Source organism: Mycteria americana, chromosome 3 (assembly GCF_035582795.1).
Source record: "Mycteria americana isolate JAX WOST 10 ecotype Jacksonville Zoo and Gardens chromosome 3, USCA_MyAme_1.0, whole genome shotgun sequence".
Taxonomy (NCBI): domain Eukaryota; kingdom Metazoa; phylum Chordata; class Aves; order Ciconiiformes; family Ciconiidae; genus Mycteria; species Mycteria americana.
The window spans coordinates 90,559,333-90,586,000 of record NC_134367.1 but is presented as its reverse complement, the minus strand read 5'-3'; the positions used below and the strand labels follow the sequence as shown (position 1 = coordinate 90,586,000).

Genomic DNA, 26,668 nt, shown 5'->3' with positions numbered 1-26,668 from the left:
CCCAGCGAACCGCCTCCCCGCGCCCACCCGCCAATGGGGAGGGGGCTGAGAAGGCAGAGGGCCCCGCCCAAGGATGACATCATTCCCCGGCCGCTCCAACTGCCCTCCTTGTTTTCCCCCTCCCCTTGGGCCGGCTCCCAGGGGCAGGCGGGGCCCCACCCTGCGCAGGCGCAGTTCGCCGGAGGTCGGCGGCGGCAGCGCGACCGTTTCACTTACGTCAAAACAATTTACGACACCGCCAGCGGCTCTGGTTGCTGTGGAGAGGCTCTCGGTGCCCCGCCACAGCGCCGGCCTCCCGCCCCGCCGAGACTCGGACCCGCCGGCGGGTGAGAGCGGCGTGGGGGGTCGCTTCTTCCCCGCGGGGCGGTTGGGGCATGGCCGGGGCCGCCCCCCGGCGGCGCCCGCACGTGGCCGGCGGTGCGGTGGGGTCCCGGCCCCGCCCCGCCGGCGGGGGTCCCGGGGCACTGGCGCTGTAACGCGGCGCGGCGGGCAGGCGTGCGGGGCAGGGAAGGGAGGGGCTGTCTCCGCCTTCCCGCGGGCGCTCCCGGCCGGGCAGGGGAGCGGGCCGTCTCTGGGGACTCTTGTTTTAAATGACGAACGCCGTATTTTCTAATCCCGGTGCCGTTTTCTTCAGCGGACATAACGCGAACCGTAAGATACTTCTCAATTCTCTGTGCGGGAAAAACGTGTACAGGTTTGGCGGGGGGGGAGCACAGAGCAAGTTCGTTTGCTCTCTAGTTAATTGTGCCTTAGTAACCGAGTGATGCAGTGTCAGTTAACTAACGCTGGTCTTCATCTCAGCCTGCTGACCAATTTTTTTATTGCTTTCCAAGATTATTGTACATCCAGCAAATTCCACCTTTAAAATCATGGAGGCAGAACAGATTATGGAAGGACAGCCACAGGTATTCCAATGTTTTATGTGCATAGTGCTACATGAAAAAGGAACATTTCCACTTTGCTGACCATGTGTTATTTTACAGGTTCCAGAAAATCCCCATTCTGAATATGGCCTCACTGAAAATGTAGAGGTAACAAAGATTTTGTTGCTGTAAAGTACAGTGGAAGTCACATTCCTGATCAAGGGGAACAATGTTAAGTCTTGAGTCTAACTTCAGCAAATGTAATATTCCTAAGAAAGTTAGATGGAAACTGAACCAACAGATACTAGTCCCTTGCATGACTGGCTCTTAATATATTTTCTGTTGTGGTGCTTCCATTATACTAAATGGTACTGAAGTAAATAAAGAACCTTTTATTGAGGTGGGGTTTTTTGGAAGTATGCTATGATCATTATATATTCTATCGCTATCATATATATCTATATAATATATTATGCCACAGAAAGCCAGCAAACTTTTAGTACAGGGAGGGGAATAAGAGGAGTTGATGGCATTTCTATAGAAGTATCAAAGGGAGGGATTCTTTTCATATTCTTATCAATAGAAATAATGGATCAGAATAATCCAAGCTATATTTAATTACTTATGCTGAGAAAGAGTAGACACAATCCATTCTCTCTGCTGCTGGTAACAGTGTGGGTTAGAATAATAACTCTTATGACATTTCCTATTCCTTATTAAAGAAATGCCTTCAGTCTCCCTCCATTATAAGCTCCTACTCTATGCTAAGCTTTTGCAGAAACTGTTCTTAAATGCCCTTTGTGACTCATCTCCCTGATAACTGCTTGACTGTATGCCTCAACTTCCACTACAGAACCATAACACGTTGGATACGTTGGTCCCATATCGGTAGATTCGTGTATGTTGTGTTGAATTCTGTTTGGTTTACTGGCAGTACTGGTAGGGTATCTTTTTTTTAACTACAGTTAATGGTGTAAGATGATTCAGCACTTTTTGATCAGAAGGCACCTGGAAGTATTTTGCATATGTTTTCTTTAAGGTGTCCATCTATACTTTAATAGAGCACAGTCTCAAAGTGCTTGACTTTAACAGCATCCCCTTTGTCAGACTTCACCTGAATTTCTTGTGCTTTCAGCATTTTGTGTTAGAAGTGTGTGCATACAGGAACCATTTAATTGAGACCACACTTGTTAGTAGTCATTCCTGTCTCAGTGGTGTAGCATTTAAATCTGTGAATGCAGAAGCAGAAATAAAAATGATAGAGATTGGGTGTCTTCTGTTTTAGAAAACTTACGACTTCCTAACATTGTTTCCCCAAAACATAAGAATTTAACAGAAGGCTCCTCTGGATTAGGTTTTTGTGCAAGAAAAAAAAATGCACTTAATTTTTCTTAAAAGATGTAAAGAAGTTATTGCCAGTGAATTGCAGAGAGATGGGTACTTTGTTTGCACTCACACTTCAAAGTAGATGTGGCTGCTATTACCAATGTTCGTTCACTTTTTTTTTCCCTACTTCAGAGGATAGTAGAAAATGAGAAAATAAATGCAGAGAAAACATCAAAGCAGAAGGTGGATCTTCAGTCATTACCCACACGTGCCTACTTGGATCAGACAGTTGTACCTATCTTGCTACAGGGACTTGCTGTTCTTGCAAAAGAGAGGTAAGATGCCTCAGTGTTCCTTCTGTTCTTAGGAAAAAAGTAGGTCTCAAACTTGGGTGGTATGTCACTTTTCAGACCTCGCACACCAGACATGGTTTTGCTAGTTGTAAGAAAGTCATTACAACAGGTTTATAAACCTATGAATTACTGTGATTGACCATGCAGGACGTGTTCCTCACTTAGATGCCTATGGCGTGATAAGAGTTATTTATTGCATTTGTGGCCTCCCAATGAAGTATGCTACTGCAAAGGTTTTTTGGGGAAAAATGTATATTTTTTATTAATTTTATCACATAATTCACCTTATGGAAGCAAGGCAAGCAGTTGTTCTAGTTTTGAACAAGATTTTTGTAGTGTGGAATTATAAAGAGTTCTGCTTGCTATTTAAAAGACAGACAGACAAGTCGGGCCTGACATGCATCTTTGTCAGAGATTAAAATACTTTCTAAAGGATGAGGCTGACCCTGCACTGTCCACACAGTAAGAAGCAAACTGATAGCTTATCCTTTGAGTAAAGATCATGCTGTCAAGGTGCCCCAAATTTCTTATCAGTCAATGTAGGAGGGTATTTTTCAATAATAGCAAACAGTTGTTCATCTTACACCAAAAGGCTAGAGATTAATTTGGATATCCAAACTATTGGCAAGTCATACTGAATGTAACCATTTCTCAATTTTGCCAAAATAACATTATCAAAAGCTGCTATGGATGACCATAATGGCATCATGGTACCTACAGCCAGAACAATCATCAACAGTGTCTTAACCTCAAAAGCAGTTGTGAATTTGAACTGCATTGTACAGACAGCTAATTAGGCAAAATTGCGTCTAGGAAGGTACACCCCGTGTGTACACCTGAGCAGTATGCACATCTTCAGTTGACATCTGTGGGAGTTATGCTGCAGGCTGAATGTAAAACACAGCCTGAGGTGCATACCCCATGCTTACAGTCTGGATACTCGTGTTACTGACAACACTTTTTCTTTTTTTTTTTCTGTTCTTTCTTCGCTATGGGAGGAGCTGTTCCTTATTGGGGACTCATCACAGGAGTGAAAGTGGAACATTGATAGAAGAGGTTGGGGAACATACAGGGGAAAAAACCTAACAGTATCAAACTGCCAAGGTCAAATTGGCTATTCAGTTGAGCATGTTAAAACCTCAGGGGTGAAAAAGCTGAACTGCCAGCTCTGCTGTATAATCTTCTGCTTAAAATTGAACTGGAAAGTAACTAATGGATGCTAATTTCTTTTTCTAAGGAATATAGAGATGTTCAGGGAACATCCCAGTATTATCTGATGACTATCCCTGAAATTCAGTAGAAATTATCATCCAGGATAGTGACCATATGGATAAATGACATATTTGGGAGGAGTCAACAGCACTTTTGTCAGGTCTTATAAGTCTCTTGGAGTTCAGTGAAGGAGTCAGCAAGCACATGTAAACAGGAATCCAGATGGTACAGTCTGTTTAAATTTCTAAAAGGTTTCTGGCACAGTCATTCACTAAAAGCTTTTAGGGAGAGTTAGTTGCTGTGGGATTAAAGGAAAAGCCTTTATATAGACGAGGAACTGATTGGAAGGTATGAGACACAGTAGAAGTAAATAGTGAATTTACACAGTGAAATGAGCTCAACACTAGAATCCCAGAAAGGATCATTTATAACAATTTGAAGAAGTGACTGACAAAACTTGTTAATGATACTGAGTTTTACAGAATAGGTTGGGGGTTTTTGTGTTTAGTTTTCTGTTTGGGTTTTTTTTAAGTTGATCAATTGTAAATAATTGCACAGGAACTTCATAGACTCGATGTGAAACTATGGAAGACTGCTATGAAAAATTGAAACTATGACAAAAAGTGAAAGATTGAATACAAATAAACACAAAATGATGCCGCTAGGAGGGTAATAAATACCCTAATGCTAGTGACAAAATGATAGATTCTGAGTTGACAACCCTTGTGAAGAAATATCTTTAAACTGTTAAATGTATATGTCAGTGCATTGCTCAATCGAAAATAAATTCTGTATGGTAGGCCTTAGAAATTGAAGGGGTAAAAACAAGCATAATGTCACTATTTGAATTTATAATGTTCTTGTATTTTTAATATTGTCTGGAATTCCAATTCTGCTGTATTCTGGTAGAATGTGAAAAGTAAGAAGAGTGATGAGGTGGTCAGCAGTATGGAATGCTATCTGTATATGGAGTGACTGAATATATGACACCTAGAGAAGAGACTTCTGTGAGAGAATATATTAGGAATCTGTTAAATCACGAATAGCATAGAGATGATGAATTGGGATGGATTGTTTATTATCTCTTCTGATACAGTAATCAAATTAAGCAAAGCAGGTAGCAAATTCATAATGAACAAAAGGAGGTGATCCTTCACAGGTCACATAATTAAGCTATATGATTTTTTGCCTTGGGTTGAGGACATTAACATTTTATTTGGGCTGAAGGGGCAACTGGTCAAAGTTGTAGAGGAATCCACCCAGGACTGTTAAAGGTGCTGGCTCAGAAAGCTGGTACATGCTTGGTAGCCAAAAGAATGGCCTAGAGGATCTCTGCGCACTTCTTCCATTTTTTTAATGCTCTTTATAGGCATATTTGCTCACTGCCAGACCTTTGGTCTGATCCAGTGTGGAATAAGTAAGTTTGTCATTTATTCTGCGGACAGAATACAGATTAGCAGGATTCATGTGCTGTAGCTAGAGGAGCTTTTAAAAAAAAACTTACAGACTAAAGCCAGTGATCAAAAGTGTTTATTACTGACTACATGCAAGATATGGTGCTTCTCAAATGTGAAGTTTTTGTTGACGTTTTGTTGTGTTCGTGTCAGTTGCCAGAAACCATGAAAACCATTTTTTTGATACGTGGAGAAGCGGCGAGGGGGGTCGGCAAAACTGCCACCTTAGACTTCCGGAGGGCGGACTTCAGCCTGTTTAGGAGACTGGTCGACAGAGTCCCCTGGGAGGCAGCTCTTATGGGCAAAGGGGTCCAGGAAGGCTGGACATTCTTTAAGGAGGAAGTCCTAAAGGCACAAGAGCGGGCTGTCCCCAGGTGCCGAAAGACGAGCCGGCGGGGAAGAAGACCGGCCTGGCTGACTAGAGAGCTCTGGCTCGAACTGAGGAGAAAGAGGAGAGTCTATGACCTCTGGAAGAAGGGGCGGGCAACTCAGGAGGACTACAGGGGTGTAGCGAGGCTGTGCAGGGAGAAAACTAGAAGGGCCAAAGCTGAGCTAGAGCTCAGTCTGGCTGCTGCTATAAAAGACAACAAAAAACACTTCTTCAAATACATTAGCAGCAAAAGGAGAGCTAAGGAGAATCTCCAGCCCCTAGTAGATGTGGGAGGAAACACAGTGACCAAGGATGAGGAAAAGGCTGAGGTACTTAATGCCTTCTTTGCCTCAGTCTTTATTAGCAGGGCCGAATGTTCTATGGGTACCCAGCCCCTGGAGTTGGAAGATAGGGATGGGGACCAGACTGGAGCCCCCATTATCCAGGGGGAAATGGTGAGTGACCTGCTGCACCACTTAGACACTCACAAGTCTATGGGGCCTGATGAGATCCACCCGAGAGTGTTGAAGGAGCTGGCAGATGTGCTCACCAAGCCCCTTTCCATCATTTACCAGCAGTCCTGGCTAACTGGGGAAGTCCCTGCTGACTGGAGATTAGCGAATGTGACACCCATCTTCAAGAAGGGCCGGAAGGAGGACCCGGGGAACTACAGGCCTGTCAGCCTGACCTCGGTGCCGGGGAAGCTGATGGAGCAGATCATCCTGAGTGCTATCACACGGCATGTAGAGAATAACCAGGGGATCAGGCCCAGCCAGCATGGGTTCAGGAAAGGCAGGTCCTGCTTGACCAACCTGATCTCCTTCTATGATAAGGTGACCCGCCTAGTGGATGAGGGGAAGTCTGTGGATGTTGTCTATCTAGACTTCAGTAAAGCCTTTGACACGGTTTCCCACGGCATTCTCCTGGAGAAACTGGCTGCTCATGGCTTGGACGGGTGTACTCTTCGCTGGGTAAAGAACTGGCTGGACGGCCGGGCCCAGAGAGTGGTGGTGAATGGAGTTTACTCCGGTTGGCGGCCGGTCACAAGCGGTGTTCCCCAGGGCTCGGTGTTGGGGCCAGTTCTGTTTAACATCTTTATCAATGATCTGGACGAAGGGATCGAGTGCACTCTCAGTAAGTTTGCAGACGACACCAAGTTGTGTGGGAGTGTTGATCTGCTGGAGGGTAGGCAGGCTCTGCAGAGGGACCTGGACAGGCTGGATCGATGGGCTGGGGTGAATTGTATGAGGTTTAACAAGGCCAAGTGCAAGGTCCTGCACTTGGGCCACAGCAACCCCATGCAACGCTACAGGCTTGGGGAAGAGTGGCTGGAAAGCTGCCTGGCAGAGAAGGACCTGGGGGTGTTGGTTGACAGCCGCCTGAATATGAGCCAGCAGTGTGCCCAGGCGGCCAAGAAGGCCAATGGCATCCTGGCCTGTATCAAAAATAGCGTGGCCAGCAGGACTAGGGAAGTGATTGTGCCCCTGTACTCGGCACTGGTGAGGCCGCACCTCGAATACTGTGTTCAGTTTTGGGCCCCCCACTACAAGAGGGATATTGAGGTACTGGAGCGCGTACAGAGAAGGGCAACGAAGCTGGTGAAGGGTCTGGAGCAGAAGTCTTATGAGGAGCGGCTGAGGGAGCTGGGACTGTTTAGCCTGGAGAAAAGGAGGCTGAGGGGAGACCTCATCGCTCTCTACAACTACCTGAAAGGAGGTTGTAGAGAGGTGGGGGTCGGTCTCTTCTCCCAGGTAACAAGTGATAGGACAAGAGGAAATGGCCTCAAGTTGCGCCAGGGGAGGTTTAGACTGGATATTAGGAAATTTTTCTTCACCGAGAGGGTTATCAAGCATTGGAACAGACTGCCCAGGGAAGTGGTTGAGTCGCCATCCCTGGAGGTATTTAAAGGACGTTTGGATGAGGTACTTAGAGACATGGTGTAGTGATGGTTTTTGGCAGTGTTAGGTTTATGGTTGGACTCGATGATCTTAAAGGTCTTTTCCAACCTATATGATTCTGTGATTCTGTGATTCTGTGAAAACAGCTCTAATGCACAAAACTACACAATAACCATCTAAAGAAAATGAAGCAAGAAAGCACTGACAGATTAACTTTTACTTTATATAGCATGAGTTAAAGAAATAGGCAAATGCATGTAACTTCCAACGATGTACACTTACAGACTATACCCTAATTCTAGGTATGTAACTGTTCTAGCAATTTAGTAGCACTGAACCAAGGGTAACTAAGACTCTCTATTAAAACTTTCTCATCAGACATAAACTGGAAATTTACAGGGTAACTCCAGGTAGTTGGTCATCCCTAAATCAATGCTTATAAGTGTTTGGGAGGCGTTATGTTGCTTTTCAGGGAAGGTGATTAGTTCTTCAGCTACCTGATTTCATATAACAAAAAATAACTGCTTTTGATTTACTTTTTTCTTTACAGACCGCCAAATCCCATTGAATTTCTAGCAGCATATCTTTTAAAAAACAAGTCACAATTTGAGGACCGAAATTAACTCCATAAAAATGAGGACAATTTGGCTGCTAGACTGAAATGCTCATTTGCCGCAATTTGTTTTCTGCTGTAAAAATCCTTTGGAACCATGATGTTGTCTTTCTTAATCGCACAATTTGCTTTACCTTTTGAGTTATTTAATAAAGAACACTTTACATTTAATTTGTTCACTTGTTTTAAACTAGCTATTAAGAGACTTTCAAAATAAAGTATTGAAACTGCACTGCTGGATGAAAGTCTGAATAATTCCATGGGGCTACATCACCTGAATGCATGAAACAAAGGGGAACAATTTATTATGGGAATCACATGGGTGATAATGTATATAACTTGATTTTTGTATAGCACCCTTCACATGCACATGCCTAAACAGAAAGCAAACAAATTAAGAGCAGTTAGAATTTATTTTGAGGAAGCATTGATTAAGTAGAGAGGAGAGAACTTGCTTTGGAACACCAGGAAATGGGTTTTCTTAAAAAACCAATTAGATTCAGCAGCTGAACAGATCACCTGCAGACAGTGTCCAACATTTCAGATATTTACAGTAATGATGTGTGCTGTTCAACATTTGTCATTGATCTCCTGTGACTGGTGTGCTGGATTTAACTGAAACAGAATAAAGTTTGAAGTGACTTACTTATAAAGGTTCTGCAATTCAACTCTCTGTACTGCTACCCCTTGTTGGAGCGTTCTTTTTCTGCCAAAGATAGAATCACAGAGTATCTTGAGTTGGAAGGGTCCCATAAGAATCAAGTCCAACTCCCTGCTCCTCACAGGACTACCTAAGACTAAACCATATGACTAAGAGCATCATTCAGACGCTCCTTCAACTCTGACAGGCTTGGTGCCATGACCACTTCCCTGGGGAGCCTGTTCCAGTGACTGACCCCCCTCGCATTGAAGAACCTTTTCCTAATGTCCACGACAACCCTAATCTACCCAGTAAAACACCAAGTATTCTGATTTTTTTTCCTTTGGGTTTACTAACACCTCTTTTTTGTTGTTTTTCCCATTCTTAACATCTTTTTCTGACACTTTATTTTTCCTGTAATCTCAGTAGAGGTAAAGGCCACAGACCTCAGGGTACAATATAAGAAGCTGCAACAGAAGACGGGGAATCAGAAGAAAAAGCTAGAAATAAGACAGTAAATATTATGTTGTGAAAAAATACTAGCAAAGCTCTGAAAATATGAATATTGTAGAGAACTGGCTCGCTAGGTTATTGGCAATGGGTACAGGGACTAGATGCAGCCCCCAGAATTCCTATTTTTGTTTTCTGAAACTTGTAACAAGGAGCATAATCTGGATACTGGAATCCAGATTAAGCATAGCCCAGTTTTTATTAGACCAGGAGAATGACCATAATTTGTTTGACAGTCACAGAAATGGTAAACGTGGCTTCCAACAGTTGCTCAATTAATCAAAATCCTAAACTTCTATTCAAATAAACTTCAATATTGCCATCTTACTATTCCCATTTCCATTCTGTGTTTCTTAGCTAATTGCTTTAACATAGCAAGCAGTTAAAACCTTGTAAATTAAATTATTTCCTGCAAGGGTTGGAGGTTTTTTCTGTGTGACATTAAAGGCTGTGTAATTTTTTTTGTAATTATGCATAAATTCACAAAAAAGAAGAGACTTAGGACTCTCATTTGACTTGTTCCTGCAATGACTTAAAGATACACACTGTATTTGCAGTATATTAGATGGCCCACTGCACAAATAATGTTTTCCCTTAGTTCTCTGACATCTAGATGACTTTCCTATGGTAATCTGAAGATTCTTTTGTTTTAACTTGTTTTAACATAGCTTTTCTTCTTTAATAGCTTAGATACACGGGTGTGAGAGTAGCCAGAAGATAGATCCTTCAGAGGAAAAAACTTAACTTTTCAATTGTCTGCTAACTTGCAGGGGCTGGAATGAGCTCTGACTGTTAGTCCTAGTAGGAAGGCTCTCAATATTTTACATATTTCTGAATATGCTAAGAGGGAAACACTGAGATAGTGTAGTCCAAGAGCAGTAAGATTGGGGAACAAAAAAAATTGAAAGAAACCTGCAAACCCAAAACCAAGCCTAAAAAGCTCTATTTTGGAAAACGTACAGAAACTGTGGAATGAGATTACGAATTCTGTTGCATTGTGGTGAACACAGTCTCCATCAAACACTGACACTTAAAAAAGACACCGAAAGGATTTTAACAACAGTGTTTTGACTTTCTGGAATGAATAATAACATTTAAGTGAAGACAAGGAGACACCATAAAGACTTGGTACTGCTATTTTTATTGCTAAAGTGGCATTCCAAGGTTTCATCCACAGCTGACAACATTGCAAGATTGTGAGAACTGTTACTCGGGGGGGGGGGGGGGGGGATCGATGCTGATCCCCAATTTCTATGTTGAGAATTTGTGCAAGACCATACAAAAAGCAGCAGCTCAACTATTAATCTTCCCTAGACAGAGCAATTTTCCTGTAATATATCACCATGCCTGAATTCAGAATACAATCAGATTTCTCAGCTTACAGTAACACCCTCCAAGCAGCTGCACAAAAGCTTATAAACACGCTGGGTTTCTGACAGCTCTTGCATCAACCTAGAATCTCAAAGTATGAGTACCAGTCTTAAGATGAGCTGTCCTTGCCAGCAGCATGCCACCTACTCAGCTGTTGGTGCCACCGTTTGGTACACGGTGTCACCTGCTGTTGTCTTCCCATCTAAGCTAGTTCAAGAAAATGAAAAAGCCATGTTCACAAGGTGATGATGTTACAAGATTTACTACAGCAGCTTTTCTGGGCAGCTCCCCCCAAGAAAATAAGTTGAAATGTTACTAGCAGCAGTGAACTCACCAGCTCTAAGAAATAAATTTTAGTGGTTCTTGAAAGTCAACAAGAATGACAAGTCAACAAGAAAAGTGCAACCATATTCCTTTACTTGTTAAATTGGCTTCATCAATTAGGATCTGCTGCATAGACAATACTCTATAATGGGAAGAAGATAGCAAGTTACTATCTGAATAATCAGATCATATGTGAATAATCCAGCTCTCAAAGTTAGGGAAGTGATGATAAAGTCCAAATTTTCAAAGCATTTACTTGTTTTAAACTCTCCCCACTACAAAACAATGAACATTCTGTGAGGAGACTTGACAGATGCTTGCTATCCCAATTTAATCCACAAAAACAGAAGTACTATTTTTCCACAGGAAACACCAGTTCTGAGGGTGTCAAAATAAATGTATTTAATTTTGAAGTACAAATTAAAACCCAGGTGATTTTACATTTATAAAAATGAGGAACTCATCAATAAAATGGAGAATAGATGTAAGGGGCTACAAGTTATTAATAGATGTAGAATAAAAGCTTGAAGAAATAAATGAAAATGGCAACTTTAGATGTATGACAGGCCACTGCTAAGTAGCTGAAAGCTATTCTCTCTTGATTCTTCAACAATTATTTTTCAGTTTTCTCCACACTACCCTAGGTAACTAAGTCAGTATATGCTCCAAAGGGCAGTAAAATGAAGCAGAAAATAAAATAGAATACCTGGTTAACACCACAGCACAACTTTCAGTATGACTATTTTAGACCTGATATCCAGAAGTTACTATTCAGTAACTGTGAAAGAATTATATATGACTCATATGCAGTATTTTGAAGTCTGCCTTTTTAAATGCTTCCACCGAGAACATTATCTTTTACCTTGAAGGGGACAGTGACAGAAGAAAGGATTTTTCACTAAAAGCAGTTCTGATCAAAGGGTTCTACATCCTCATATTCTGAAGCCTGTTACCACCTAAAGATACAGTTTGACTTGCCAGATCTTTTTTTTGCATCTGTGATTTATCAAGGACTTTCTCCAAAATCAGTACAGGTCTCTGAGCTATCCATTTTATTTTCTGAAGTGCTGTCGCTATTGTAAATGCACCTGATCAAAAGAACGTCTCTCTCCCCATCAGACTTCCTAGAAATAAAGCAACTGCTTTCAAACAAATGAAAAATCTGAAAAATTCTGAAAGATACAAGCAGTTGAAACCAGTAGGTTGGAAAGGAAACACATGAGAAGAATCCCTATGCCTACCATGCTTGACAGAATACAGGTTTTGATTTATTCTTATCATTGTACTAATTATGTAACAAATTATTCTTAGCCAAGCCTTAGCTTGTGTTCCCTACTCTATTTCATAGTCAGAATTCATTTTAAGAGTGACTACATAGCCTAGATCACAGAAGTACAGAATGCCAGCTGTTACAGAAAGAAGCATTTTACCATGATTAAAAAAAGTACCACCACCACTTCTGCTAATGTTCACTATTCAAATACAGTTTTAAGTGAGGACTTAAAATGGAAATGCTGTGTGAATAACTACAGGGCAGTTTACAGCAGTGCTAGTGCAGCACTGACTAGGAATGTGTCATATTCTTCTTCCCAACGCACTTTTCTATCTCTTCTCAAAGTTTGCTTTGCAACTGTGCATAATAAACCAGTTTTCTGAGAAGAGCCTAAAATGATAAAAGGCTGCTGGATAGTTGAGAAATACCTTCTGGAGAGCAGGAGAGGGCCTTCTTTTTTTCTCTGGTGCATAGTGAGGTATTTACAAGATGGATAATTACCCACTAATATTATCTCAGATGCTACTATGTTATACAGGAAGTGGAGGTACTTCCTTTGTAAGGACTATGAAGTTTGGCAGGCCTGCTTTTAACAGTAGAAGGAAGGACTGCTAGGAACAGCAGGTTCCTCAGATGGAAAATGACAGTTTGTGAAGAGAGAAACCTAGAGTAACAGTGGCAGCAAACAGCTTTCTGAGAAGGGAGGAGATAGGAAGCGGACAATGTGAAAAGCGTGATAGGAAAGAAGGTAAAATAAACCATGTGCAAGAGGACAATAAGAGCAAAAATCAAGAAAGCAACAGATCTTGAAAGCTGGGCCAGCTGAAGACATATGCCACCCAAGCTGGGCACAGGGATGTTACTCAAGGAAAACCCTGCATGCAAAGGGCACACTAACTGGCAAGTCATTCTTGCCACAATCTGCCTTCATGCTTTTCTTCCAGGTAAGGAACAAACTGCCAGCAGACATACATGCGTAGCAGTGGTCTGTGCTTCAAGGGTATGCTCACTCGGGGCATTGTCCATGCATTGTGTCAACCCTCCCCTGCACCTCAGGGAAAAATGACTGAAATAGCTCTGAACAGGTAAGTGCTCCTGTTACTTCTCCCCACAAAAACAGTGCTCAGAAGAATGACAGTCAAAGCAGGAGGATCACCCAACTTAACCCATGCTTCACAAGCATTCACTGAAAGCTGAGCCCAGTTTCTCAGCCTGTGGCTAGAACACTTCCAAACCGGCATGTCCTGAGCACCAGGAAGCCCAGCACCACCATATTCTATTTAACTGAAGAGCTGCCTGCTTTTCTGTTTCTGCCTCTTTCATTTATGTTATGTGGTACTGAGGGAACGCATCACCAGCCCTTGAACAAAGCAACAATCCATGATCAGGAGGTGATTCAAGTTTAAAAAGAGGAACCCGCAAATCACTAAACACTGCTCAGTGGTATTATGTCCACCTGTGACAGGGAACAAAGAAAAAACCCTGCTGTCACCCTTGCCAGTGGGAACAGCAGACATTCCTCCCGCAGTACTATGGATGACAAGCTTTGGCAGGAACAGGCAGAAACTGAGGAGGATGTCTTCCAGCTTCACTGGGCTATGGATTGAGAGTGCTAGTGGATAACAGAGAAGGATAGAGATTCACCAGAAAACAGGCTGCCACAGTGTTTGTGGCATGTGCCACAATCTAAGGATTAGCAAAAAAGCCTGTGCTTTCTATGACCTGCTAACACAGAGTTGCAGTTGTTCCTCTGCATCTATACGGATACTATGTTCACGTTACATAAAATAAAAATTTCATCCTAATCTACACCTAAGCTAGGTGAGAAAAAACCACACACAAGGAAAGAAAGGTTAAGGGAGAAGGAACCTTAAAAAGGAAGCACAAGGAGAAAAGGGATCCAGCCCAAGAGGTATGCAGCAACAACAACAAAATAAATATATTTAAGAAATTATAAAGGCAAGCTGACGAGGAAAAATCCACTACATAAAGAAAGGTAGTAAACCCAGAAGAAAATACATACAAAATATTTTTACTCATTAAATTGTCTCAATTACCACTTGGAAGTTCTTATATTTTATTTTCATTGGAGGGGAAGTGCTTAGAGGAGATTAAAGCTCTTCCTCTAAATGGTAGAAAGGAATACCAGCTAATTAAAAATTATATGGACCTCCAGTTCCCCCAAGATGTTCCTTCTAGCAGCCTCCTCTAACTGTTCTTGGTGGATTGTGGGACAATGGTGCATCAAAAACTTGAACTATATGCTGGCATGACCTTTTTTGCAAGCATATAATCACAACATTTATTTTTCCCCATGGAGTAAAATTTATCCTCTGCTCCATTTAGTTAACTTTATTGAGGGATTAGTAGTTACTTCAGGAACTATTCCCAGTACTGAAATTTATGTAAAATATTTCAGTTATAAATGGGTATCACAACTGCCAATATAGTTTTATGTTAAAGCAGTCAGGCAGGATAGTTCTTCCAGTCTAGGCAGCAGTTATAATCCACATTAACCTTTTCAACACACTATTTGTAAAATAACAATGGAATCCTATAAGGATAGATAGAGCAGTGAAGGCTACATAAAACGGTAGACATTTGCTGGGATAGTCAGGACCTATTTCCTCACAACAACCTATTCAATTAATAATATTTGTAAGACTCCAGTCCTTATTGCCCCTCAGCTGCATTAGGAGGCCAGTGTCCTAGGTGCAGAGGAGGATCATCACTGATAAAAATGACATCAGCCATTTCTCTGCAGCACGAGCCTTTTTGAGCTTCAAGACATACTGCAAACAATGCCTTTGTCCCCAAGTTTCCTTTGTTTTACCGTTTAAAAAAAAATAACGAAAGCTCTGTATTTTGCATGCATTTATAACTGGCTGGAGGACTTTTCGAAGAATAAAATGACATAAGGGGGAGAAGGAGAATGTGTTTCCTGACCTGGCCCATACATTACTTTCTACCTCACAAAACATCAGTCGGTCTTAATACCTTAATGGCTGCAGCCCCTCATCTCTCCTGTTGTGGCTTCCCTCTCTCCTGGTTGCATCTCATACGTCAGTGGCTAAAATTGCTTTTTCCCTTCCCCCCCTTTTGTACTGGCGATAGTCCCCTTTCCAGTTCTGCCTTATTAGCTATTTTGAGCTATGCTTGATGTCTCCATGGCAGCAGTCCATTCACCAAGCTAATAAAAAAAAAATAAATTAAAGAGGTGGGGAAGGATTAAGCTGAGAAGAATCGGAGACTTCTACACAAATGTACTCTCACAGCCCTCGCTGCATGCCACGGTGCCAAAGACGTAACGGTAGGGGCAAGGAGGCACAGGAAAGGAACTGTGCTAGCTCAGAAACAAGGAGCTTCAGCCCAGCAAACTCCCTGTTCTCTCAGCCCGAAACCGCTGCCTTTGGGAAACGATGCTCTGTCCCTCGAGCCCTCAAGATCCGAACTGCTCCCACAGCCCGCACCGGGGACGGGGGAGCAGAGGAGGCACCGGCGGCTGCACCGAGTTCTCCTCACAGCAAGGGGGCAACCCCAGGCACCAGAAAGCGCCGCTTCGCTCCCGAGAACACCGCCCACCCTCACCTCCTGCCCCGGCCTGTGAGGCAGGGGCCCGCCGCGCCGCGCCTGAGGGGGGCTCCAGCAGCCGGCCGCGCTTTCGCGCCCCTTAGCCGCTCCCCGACCCGCCGAGGCGGAGGGGCCGGGGGCGCGGCGGCCGCGCGCCCCCACCGCCACCGCCCCCCGCGACCCGGGGCGGGGGGGCGCGGGGGGGGGCGCGGGGCGGAGCTCCCGCTAGGCCCCCGCTCCCCCCCCCCCCCCGCCCCGGACCGGCCTCCCCTCATCTGACCTGCGCTCGTAATCTTCCCTTCCACCACGGAGACACAGCCCCGCCAATCAGCGAGGCCAGAAGCGATCGCCACGGCAACGCGGCCGGCCAATCCGAGGGGGCTCTCACTCCGAACCCCGCCTTCTGCCCCCCTCCCCCACGAGGCGGCACCGCTCCATTCCGGGCTTGTCAAAGCGGTGGGCGGGAACGGCGAGGGAGGGCGGCCAATGGCGGCGAGGCTTTTGCTTTCGTGCCCAATGGGGGAGCGGCGCCTGTGCGGCCCCTAGTCCACGGGAGCCGAGCCGGGCCAAACCCAGTTGCTGCCGCGGCCTCCTTCTCTTCGCGCCCCCCACCTGCCAGCGCGGAGTTGGCGGCGGCCTCGGGCTTTGTCCCCGCGCCCCCCCCCGCGGGGCGACCGCCTGCGGCCGAGCCCGGCGACGCGCCCCCGGCCCGCGCAGCCCCGCCCGCCGCCTCCGCGCGCCCCCCTCCCGCTCGCCGCCTGCCCGCCCGCCCGCCCGGAGGCGCCGCCGGCAGCGCCGCCTCCGCCCGCGGCGCCCGGGCCGTGCCGGGGGAGGAGGGGGAGCAGCGCCGCCGCCGCGGCCGGGCCCGTCCCCCACCGCCTCCCCCGAACACCATAGGCGGCTCCGGCACCAAGATGTCCAACCGGGTGCTCTGCCGGGAGGCCAGCCACGCCGGCAGCTGGTACACAGCCTCAGGTACCGGCGCCGCGGCCCGCAGCGCCGCCGGGGGCGGGGGGCGGGGGCTGAATCAGCACTTTCCGCCGCCGGGGCCGCGGCCGGGGCCGGGACCGGGACCGGGCGCGGGGAGGGGCCGCTGGCCCCGCCCCCGCGGCCGGCACATGGCGGGCGAGGGGGGGCTGGGGGCCGCGGCCCTCCCGGGCCCGGTGAGCGGGTGGGGGTCTGGGTGGCTGCCAGGCCCGGCTGTCGGCGGAGAGCGGCGCGGGAGGCCGGTGGTGCCGCTGTGCATCCGGTGGCCGTAGCGTGCCTCTCGGGGAGCCGAGCACACCTGCCTGCCGCCGCTGGCCCCTCCGCCCGGTCCGGCCCGGCCGCCTGCACCGGGGCAGCGGCGCCTCTCGCCGGCAGGCCGGTGCTGGAGCGTGGCGAGGGCCGGATCGGCCGCCCCGGGTGTTCCGTGTGTGCCTGCCCCTGCCTGGGAGACGCGCGTTGCTGCGACTTGGCGTCTCAAGGCGGCGGTGGTAGAGCCAGCCTGCGTATTGTGCCTCGTACCGAATATTGCACGTAATGGGTGTAAGAGCACACGAAGAGATTTCGGTGTTTTGGAGTGCTCTTGGGGTTTTTTTGGGGTTTTTTTGTTTTTTTTTTTTTCCTGAGGGAATACGGGATGTCTGGGGTGTTTTGCAGGGCTAGAAGGCAGGTGATGGGGTGGGGAGGAAATAAGGAGGTTTATTTCACTTCTTGTAGTCCAAGATGAGCTGCTGCCTTTTCTTCCAGAGCGCTTTCTCTAGTCGTAGTGGAAAGTTATAAAGCAGTAGTACAGAATGGGCTCTGTCCATTTAAAAATGTGGTATTTGCAGAAAAAGAATAGGCGGAAGACATGGTGTGTTGGAGGGAGGACTACCGCTCCCCTCACCCTCCCAAAAAAGGACAGAAACCTGTAATAATGGCTTGATAGCACGTATGTTCGGAAATAAGTTTTGTTGGGTTTTGGGGCAGAACTCTGCTGTTGTGGATAGGATGCACATTTGTATTTTCAGAGCTGTTAATAAGGAGATTGGTAAGGGATGGTCTTTTACTGGCCTCAGAAGTAAAGATCATTACAAAACTGCAGGTGAACAAGCTTAGATGAGCAAGAGGCTGTTGTAAAGAATAGTTCAGAGGGAGGGGAGGGATACAAGTAAAAAAAATAAATAAAGAGATGCATTCAGGAACCTAAACTGACATTTAAGAAGAACTAGATGTGAAACATCATACACTTCTCTTGACTATAATAGGTGCAGTTTCCCTTCTCCTCCACAAATTAACAAACAAGGTACAAGGCAAAAATGGAAAGGGAAGAAGAGAAATACAGGGAGGAGGGTAACACAGGAAGAGGCAGATTGTGGGATAAGAGGCTGGGCTTCAAATGGTGGCTAGGCAGTTTCGAGACAACAATAGAGGATGATTGTTTTCCTTCCGAGTTTAATATTACAAACATAACTGCTGTGTCTGTTACAAAACTGGTCTCAAATCTTCATCCAGCATCGATGCCTTGCAATTACAGTTTTTTCCAGTGGTCTAGAAAGGCAGGTAGTACTCTTTTTACAGAAAGCAAACAAAATCATGTCAAAGGTATAGATTTAAACACGTGCAAAGACATCAAAATGTTGAAGCTTTGTAGTAACACTTCCCAACTTGCTATTTATATTTTCATTTATGAATAAGGTAGAAAATTGATTTACGGTGTGGAATGGCTAGATGACCTTATACATAAATTTTGTAGTTTGTTTGATATTGGACTTCATAGCCAGTTACTGCTGGATACTTGCAAATAAGAATTTTAATTTTTTTCATAATTAATTTAAGAGGCATAGGTGCTGTGTTTGGCTGTTTTCTTTTCGATACAAATTCAGTGCATAATTTTGTTAGACTACACCCTGGTAAGTCTGTGTGACTAGTTTGGCCAGTACTACTTGTCTGTAATAGGACATCCAAAAGCATGTTGCTCCCATTGCTTTTGGGCAGCCCTCTGGGTATTGCTTATTGAGGAGGTGTGGGATGGTTGCCCAGACACTTACACTGCATGAAAAAAAACAAACTGAATCACGTTGTAACCAGTGATGGTGACTGTACTTCTGACAAGTTAAATTGTAGCTGTTACAGGGTGTGTGGTGGGGGTTAGTGGTTGATGTTGCATAGGCTGGAGTTTTGGTAAGTGTGTTTTGTTTTCCTTAAACAAAAGAAGAGCATTATTAATGTCTCTTCCTATTGAACTATCTTCTGCTGTTGATGTAGGGTATGCAAGTGCAGGAATTCTCTCTGGTCAGCAAGACAGGGACTAGCCGTTTTTTGTTGCTTGGAAGCTAATTTTTGTGTGCAATTTCAGGAGGGCCCATCAAAACTCAAGGGGAAACAAATGGGGACCAAGAGGGTGTGTGTTCACCATAGACTTAACTTTGGCCTAAAATACAGGAAGATTTAAACTCACACGTCAGCTGCTATTTCAAACTTGTAACATAGGCTCGTTTCCTCAGTCGTACTACTTGAAGAAAGTCTGGATTTTACTATGTGGTTTCGACCTGCATAGCTTCAAGGATGGAGCTGAGGCAGGGATTAGAGTTTGAATTGTGATAGTTCTTTAGTGCATTCCTGCGAGTCTCCAGGGACTGTGTTGTCAATTCCTCCTACCTACTGTCTTCGTGCTTACCGTCTCGGCCCAGAAGCGATTTGCTGGGTTATATATTAGCATTTAAGCTTCCTGTTTCCTGAAAACTGCTCTCTTTCTACAGAGCTGAGTTTGATTACACAGGGCAAGCGGATGCCCTGGAAACCCTCATCCTGCTCCATAGTTAAGATGACTCTGTCTGAAAGGGTAATGAGAAACGTGACTTTTGAAGGATGCGTCCGAAAGCATTTTAAAGAGGCTGTGTGAGGATGAGGTTTTTAAGTGGTAGTGTATCCCGAGGTGCCTAGTACCTGAGTACATCAACAAAACATCCAGGATGATGCAGGGCATCCTGCATGGGGGGCGGGGGGGTGTGGGTGGGTGTTGACTGCAAAAGTAGAGCACCCATTGCTATACTTAAAAAAACCTGTATCTGTGAGATCTGGCTGTAGAAGTCAGCCCTGGGAAAGAAGGGCCGAAGCCAGCTGAGGGAGAAGAGGACAAAGGATGGTTCCAGAATGCAAACCAGCTTTTGTGGCCAGAGGATATCCTTGAACTGGATTAGCTGGCTCCTCTGCGCTCCAGGAGTGGAAGCAGTATCAGAGGTGAAGCTACAACCAAGTAAGAGGGAGCTACTACTCTTCATGGAGGGTCAATGTAATGTATGTAAGAGGATTTAGAAGAAACACCACTTCTTGTCTTTGGAGACTGCTCATTTCTGTGGGGCAGCAATTGCTTCAGCTGAAAGTAGACCCTTGCTCCCTTATTTTCTCCAGCTATGGGGTATGCACTGCTTAGGTTCTGCCTTCGAATATATAAACATGCACTACATCCTAGTGCAAATACATCACCTAATTGTATGACGCTAATTAATGTTTTAGAGCAGGTGAGACTGGCTGTGCAATTATGCACATCCAGGCATGTTCACATGTTAGAATGTCACATCTAACTGTAAGTAAACAACTTTGTTCTTATTGGAGGGAAAGTGAGGTCCCAGGCAGAAAGCTCACTGCTTCCTGCTCACTTGATGAAGCTGAGAAAGGGTGCGGGAAGGGGAAGATGGGCTTTACAGTGGTGTTAGCATTTAACTTCCCATGTGTTCTTCATCCATAATGTGCTGTTGTAAAGAAAAATTTAAAAAGCAAGTTCCTTAAGAAGTTTCTGCAGTTGAGTTCAGTAGGAAAAATTTCACCAAAATTATCATCATATCTTCTCCTCTAGAATTCTTGGTGTGGGGAAGTTCATGTTCGTTCCACATCAGTCTGTGTAGCATCTTAATGGACTTTAGATGTGGACCTGTGGAGCATTTGTCTGGCAGCAAACTAACAATGAAGTCTGTCTGGTCAGTTGTTCCTCCTCGTACTTAGCAGGAGCACTGAATATGGAAAGCTTTACAGCTGAGCTTCCAAACTGAAATAGTGCTATGACCATTGCTGATAGTAGGCCACTGGCCTAAATAACCTATTTTTTCACTTGCAGATCTTGATCTATATATCTGCTTTTAAAAAAGTTAAAAATGGTATGTGGCATGCCATTGCTTCTGTGGACTAGCAGCCTGGTGCATGGTGGCTGCTAAAAACACTTGCAAAAGTGAGATAAAGGCATATCATGTAAATAAAAGTATCACCCTGTTGCACTGCTGTCATGTAGATTGTTTAAAAAAAAAAGTAGCATCACTGTTGTGTGGTGAAAAATATTACACTATGATTTATTTTTGGAAGAAAGTCCCACTCCTGCTGGGTTAATTCAACCACCTAGCATCCAGACCTCTTGAGAAATTGATTTTGACCAGCAGGGGGAAGGGGAAGATTAAGGACAACGTGAAACAAAAATGGCATAATTTTCCATGATTTTGTATGCAGGACAGATACATTCCTAGATACAAAAGGAGCAGCTGAAATATAACAGGAATGACACGCTATCCTGAGCATGGACTATTTGCAGGACAGGGTGTGGATGCTTACTGCCGATTTACTCCTCCATGTGAGTAGGTTCTGTAAGTGTTGGGCAGTTCTGTGGGGAATCAATCCATATGTTCCTGAAATGAAAATAAAAGTTAGCGTATGTGCATCTTTTTCCCTGTATAGCGTGCCATTACAAGTGAGATGTCACACATTAGGGCGCTTAACATGGTTTATTCACTGGCAGCTGGCCTGCTTTGCCTGGCTCCTGGAAGTGCTAATTGAATACTGTACCACTCTTTAATAAAGCGTTTGCTAAGTCTTCTTGTCTCAACTTTTCCCCAGTCAGTGGCATGCTGATACAGACAAAACACAAAGGGTTTTTAGTAAGCTATTCCAAATCATGCCAGTAAAATTGAATTGAGAGTGTGTGTGAATAACAATACTACATGATCTGAAACATGCCCTGCAAAACGAGTTTGTCATTGTATTAGGTATGGCTTTTCTCTGTTTTCCTTGACCAAGCCATAGTGGTCAGAGGTGTGCTTTCTGGTAGCCTATGTCAAGTGGTTTGAACTAGGAGAACCTTAATTTCCATATGCTTATTGATGCAAATGTGAATTGGCAGAGTAATTGCTGTGTTGACTTGAAAGGCCATTGTGCTTATTGTCTTCAAAGGTATTTTTCACGATGAGCCAAGTAAATGGTCTGTCTCCATATAAATGTTTGAAGAGCGTTTAAACCTCATGGTACTCTTGTGTTCAGAGTTGGTTTTCTGCTGCCCTGGCTTGTAAGTAAAAGAACCCCAAATGAGGTAGGCACTGGAATCTTGTTGCTGGCCTTTGTAAGGAGTGAGCTTCTAACTTGTTTGGACAAGAAATGCTGGAACTTCCGAATAACTGGCTGTCATGTGGCCAGGGATGTTCAGACCTTGTCTTTAGGGCTGAGGTCTGCATGATGGTGTCAGCTGGAACGGATAATACTTCGAAGAACGTCTGCAGATCAGAAAATAGATTAAAAGGCAGATGTATGCCATGAATGATCTGTTTAGAAATGATGTTTCTCTCAAAGTTGGCCACTATTTTAGCATATTTGCAGTCTCTCCTACTCCATTGTAATCCCCAATAAGACCTGCATTAATGCTTTTTTACTGCCTTTGTACCAAATACTGATTTTTCTGATGCCAAAACCTACCAACTCTCTGTTAATAGCTCTTTGAGGTAGCCAGCTTCAATGTGCAATAGCAGTGTGATTCTGAGATAGTACAGCTTTTCTCACTTGCGCCTTCTGGGGCTTGGGTGCCCTGTAGAGTGACATAAAAATGTCCATTTTAATGAATAGTGATGTAATCCCAGCACTTGTGTGCTTGTTGGCATGAGCTGGAACTTCTCATCAGTGTCGGAGAAAGTGTGTGCATCAGTTACAGCTGTTTCTGCTCTGCCATGATATTGCTAAATACATGTAATCTGTTCACGAGGCCTCCTGCCCATGGTTTCTGAGGGCAAACGCTGCTGCTGGGATGTCTTTCATTGACCCTCAGAGTGGCTGCATCCTACCTTAACTTAGAGCAGAAACCCTTCTCTGTAGTGTGTTGGATCTGAGTCCCTGCAATAGCTGAAGTGGCTAGAAGGAAATAATGTGTGTAATCTTGTGTGTTGTTAGACTATGAATGCAGATGTCGGGTTGAGGAAGATGGTCGCTATATCATGAAAGAGTCTTTTTTTGAAAGTGCTTAACTCTTGTGTGCCACGGACCCTGGCATGTTGCCCAAAATTGGAATAACTCATCATGGCTTGTTCATAAACATAATGTACGAGTAATGGCTCACCATGTTGTTAGTAGATGGTCACGGATAAACGGATCCAGGAAAAAATGTAAAATGCATGTGAGGGTCACTGAAATGAGAGAAAGTTTTGACCTGATCTCTGTTGTAATGAAAGGAGTTTTCTGCAGTAGCAGGATAATTAACGTACTGATCGTGAAATCTTCATGTTGTGACATTAACTGGAGCATTGCAAATACAGCTATTAACTTAAGTTCTTACCTTGCAATCTGTGAACAACTAATCATAGTGTCTTGCAAATTTGTAAGTATTTGCTTTGCAATGTTAAATACTAAATGTAATGTTTCTCTTCCTTTGGTCTTCTATCTGTTTTAGACATTTTATGGGGAAAGTGGATGTGTCATTGCTGGCTCTTTTATGAGTTAATCATGGAACACTATTAATATGCAAACTGTATTATTTTACTTTGTATACTGCAACAGTATAATGGAATAATGTAAAACACAATTTCTAGGCTATTATTTCTAGCTGAATCACTTAAATACGGTCAGAACCAAGATACTCCAAGTAAAGAATGTAGATTCAACTTTTACCGTACAATTGGAATTAAAAAAAAGCTTTATATTTGGTGCAGTCCTGGTATTATTAAAATAGGTCTGCAAGTATCACCTAGTGAATACTTTCACAAATTCAGGTTACATTTAGCATGTATTAGAGCCAAAATCACTTCCTCAGAGCTGTAAAACAGAAGGTCATTTGTTTGGATCTCTGAATGACCTAACTGGGAAGGTATTTATAAAGCTAGGTAGGTGCACGTTGTTCGATATTCTTAATGAGTGGAGTTATAGTTTGATTATTTATTTCCTAATAACTTTCAGTAAGGGAAATAAAAGAGCTAGGGGAATACTGGGAAACTGGGACATGCAAGTGAGAACTGCCACCAAAGCAGATTTCAACGTTTCTGTTCTGGCTTCAGGGTTATTTTCCCCCATTCAAGCATTACCTGCTGGCTTATGTTCATCTTACAATGTGTATAATAGGAGTTTATGTAGCATAGGTGTAATCTTTATTTGCGTCTTAATTCCCCCTCCTCAGTACTATAGTTTGTGTAAGTAAATTTCTGCCTTGCTTATAGGCTGATTTCACTGTTTCATCAGTATTCAGTGTTGGAAGAGAGTATATGCTAGCAGTAGAGAATGTGCTCATCAACATGAGTTGTGGGAAATCACGTTCTATTCCTGACACTCCCTAGTCTTTGCACAAATAAAACTTGTTCTTTATTCAAGGATTCGGCTTTTGTTGCAGTGAGAAACAAAGATTTTTTTTCAAGTGGGACCTGTGTTCTTTAAAACAATGATTACACTTTCTGCAGTTTTAACTAAGAAGAGAAACTAGTTAGTCCTCTGTCACATTTTAGATTGGAGTTTGCCTGACAATTGAATTAAATGTTTTGAATTCACCTTCAAAGTTGTGGAGACAGGAGTTCCCTTAGTTCCAGTTAGTAAAAAAATTGTGTGCCAGCCCCCAAGGTTTCACTGTTACTTACCTTAATTTTTCTAACAGCCTACAAGAATAAAGACTTATTTACCTCTTAGTATGTAGGCTGTAATACTTATTAGAAGTATTTGCAAGGTGTAGACTCCTTCATCTATGGGTAAAGGTAATGAAAAGTTAAAAGGAGTAAGGCTCAGAAAAAAATGTTGGCTCCTATAGGGCAGAAGACACGCTTAGACAAGTGGAAGCTGTTAAGTAAAAGTGTAAAAGATGGGGACTGCAGCGTTAATGTTGTTGTGCTCCAGTGTTACTTGCATTGCTGCAAGTGCTGTACCCGTGCAGCCGAGGGAGACCTGAGCAGTTTTCCCTGGTGCTGCTCAGTATTTTGGTTGAGGCTTAATGGTCTTCCAGTAAAAGGAGCATTCATGGAAACGGAGGTTTTGGAGCAAGCACCAGTCTTCCTTACCAATCTGAAAAGGTAGGCTTTGCACTAGTAAAGATGGCTGCTGGGACAGGAGCAAGTTCCCATTATGTTGTGTTGACAGCTGGCATATAAGCACTTCAGTCTCATGCAACGAGGTGAGCTTGGCTGTGGAAAGAATGTGCTGGTTTGGCTTAACCCACAAAGCCTGGATGGCGACAGCTGTAAATTGAGGTGATGAACCTAAGCGTGTGACTACCAGATGTCTTTGTGTTATTATTCATTGGATAACACTGGTGTGCGTTTAACATGGAAGAATTCCTTCTTACTGATGCTAGTGTTTTGTGAGGGGGTAATGTTGATTGTAAAAATAATTTATTTTAGGCAAGATGTTTGAAATAATTCTGCCTGTAGCTGTATCCATGAATTTGTTTGGTGAAGTCTTGGTCTGTGCTTGCAATTATTTTTAATTTGGCATAACTTCTGCCAGTTTCCAAAACAAAACAGGATGTGAAATATCCACAGATAATGTCAGCATTCTTTAGTAACATACCTATATTTATACCTTACTTCATGGGATTGAAATGAACATCTTAATGTTACAGGCTTCAGTGAAGCTCATATTTTGTCGCCTAATCCTCCTTCAATCAACAAAAGGTCTGATCTTACAGTATTAATGCTAAAGTGTATTGATTGTTGCATCCGAAAGGCTTTCTGTCCTTCTGTCTGGGTTAGCCTTAAAAACCCTGTTGTGCTCATCCTGCCAGCTTTCTCAAGCTGGGCGTCCCACCTGCGGCTGGAGGGACAGGGACCTCTCCTACTTCCCCCCACTGCGGCAGCAGCATCCATAGCTGGCAGCGCTATTCCTCACCCATGCCTGTCAGCTTAGGAAATGGATATTTACTGCAGTTATCTCAGTGACTATTTGCAAAGACTTTTTTCCAATTTAACTGAATTTACATATGAACAAAACTTACTGATAGAGCTCTTCTTCATGAAGAAGCTACTCATCTCCTATAATACAATTCCATATGGCAGAGCATATCTACTGTGATAATGTGGGTTTATTTATATTTTGTATATCCAATTCAAATATTTTGACTTTAGCCTTAAGCACTGTCATGTTTGAGAAACTGGAAGAAAAACCCCTCTGAACACTTCAACAAAAAGTTGATGCTAATTTGGTAACAAGAAAATTACACTTTTAGAATAGCCCCCTTAAATTATTTGTAAGCATAGGAAGCTGCAGGTAGGCTGTACTGCTGTCAGTTCATGTGGGTGCTGTTTGATATTTTTTTTTTTTTTTCTTTAGCTAAAAGGTCAAGGGGATATGTTCTACTCTTCATTCTTTCCATTAGTCCTTTGGAGAGAGAGATTTGATTACATTTCATTAAAACAGTACAAATAAGTATCGGTTGATATGGAAACTTACATTAGGTCAGAGTTAATGATTTAAAAAGGCACCTTGTAGTTGCATTAAAGGGAAAAAAATCTGAAAGCGTATGTGTTACCTGGTACTTAAGTAAACACTGACAGAAATTTCATCCCTTGGGTCATACAGATCTGTTATTTTACAGACTCTAGGAACAATGTTTGTTACTTTGTCAGAGTGTGTGTCTGTAATAGCAGACTAAGCAAACCTGGGCATCTTATTCTGCTACTACACTGTAAGATCAGAAGTTTTGGCCAGA

At 43.8% G+C, this 26,668-nt stretch overlaps 2 protein-coding genes across 4 annotated transcripts in view; both read left to right on the top strand.

Moving 5' to 3' along the window:
* Positions 1 to 193: 193 nt before the first annotated feature.
* Positions 194 to 8,260, top strand: DPY30 (dpy-30 histone methyltransferase complex regulatory subunit). Of its 3 annotated transcripts, none has more exons than XM_075496042.1 (5): positions 194 to 326; positions 834 to 905; positions 984 to 1,031; positions 2,382 to 2,524; positions 8,027 to 8,260. In XM_075496042.1, exons 2-5 carry the CDS (start codon positions 870 to 872, stop codon positions 8,097 to 8,099), a joined length of 300 nt encoding a protein of 99 aa, XP_075352157.1. In that variant the 5' UTR covers positions 194 to 326; positions 834 to 869; the 3' UTR covers positions 8,100 to 8,260. The 3 variants fall into 3 exon arrangements, with proteins under 3 accessions (XP_075352157.1, XP_075352158.1, XP_075352159.1); XM_075496043.1 differs by lacking the exon at positions 194 to 326 and adding an exon at positions 540 to 618; XM_075496044.1 differs by lacking the exon at positions 194 to 326 and adding an exon at positions 649 to 694.
* Positions 8,261 to 16,339: 8,079 nt separating this feature from the next.
* The window catches only part of MEMO1 (mediator of cell motility 1), a 28,288-nt gene continuing 17,959 nt past the window's right edge, over positions 16,340 to 26,668 (top strand). The window contains exon 1 of the mRNA XM_075496056.1: positions 16,340 to 16,752. Coding sequence (XP_075352171.1) covers positions 16,692 to 16,752 — 61 coding nt within the window. The 5' untranslated portion in view covers positions 16,340 to 16,691. The remainder of the gene's footprint in view (positions 16,753 to 26,668) is intronic.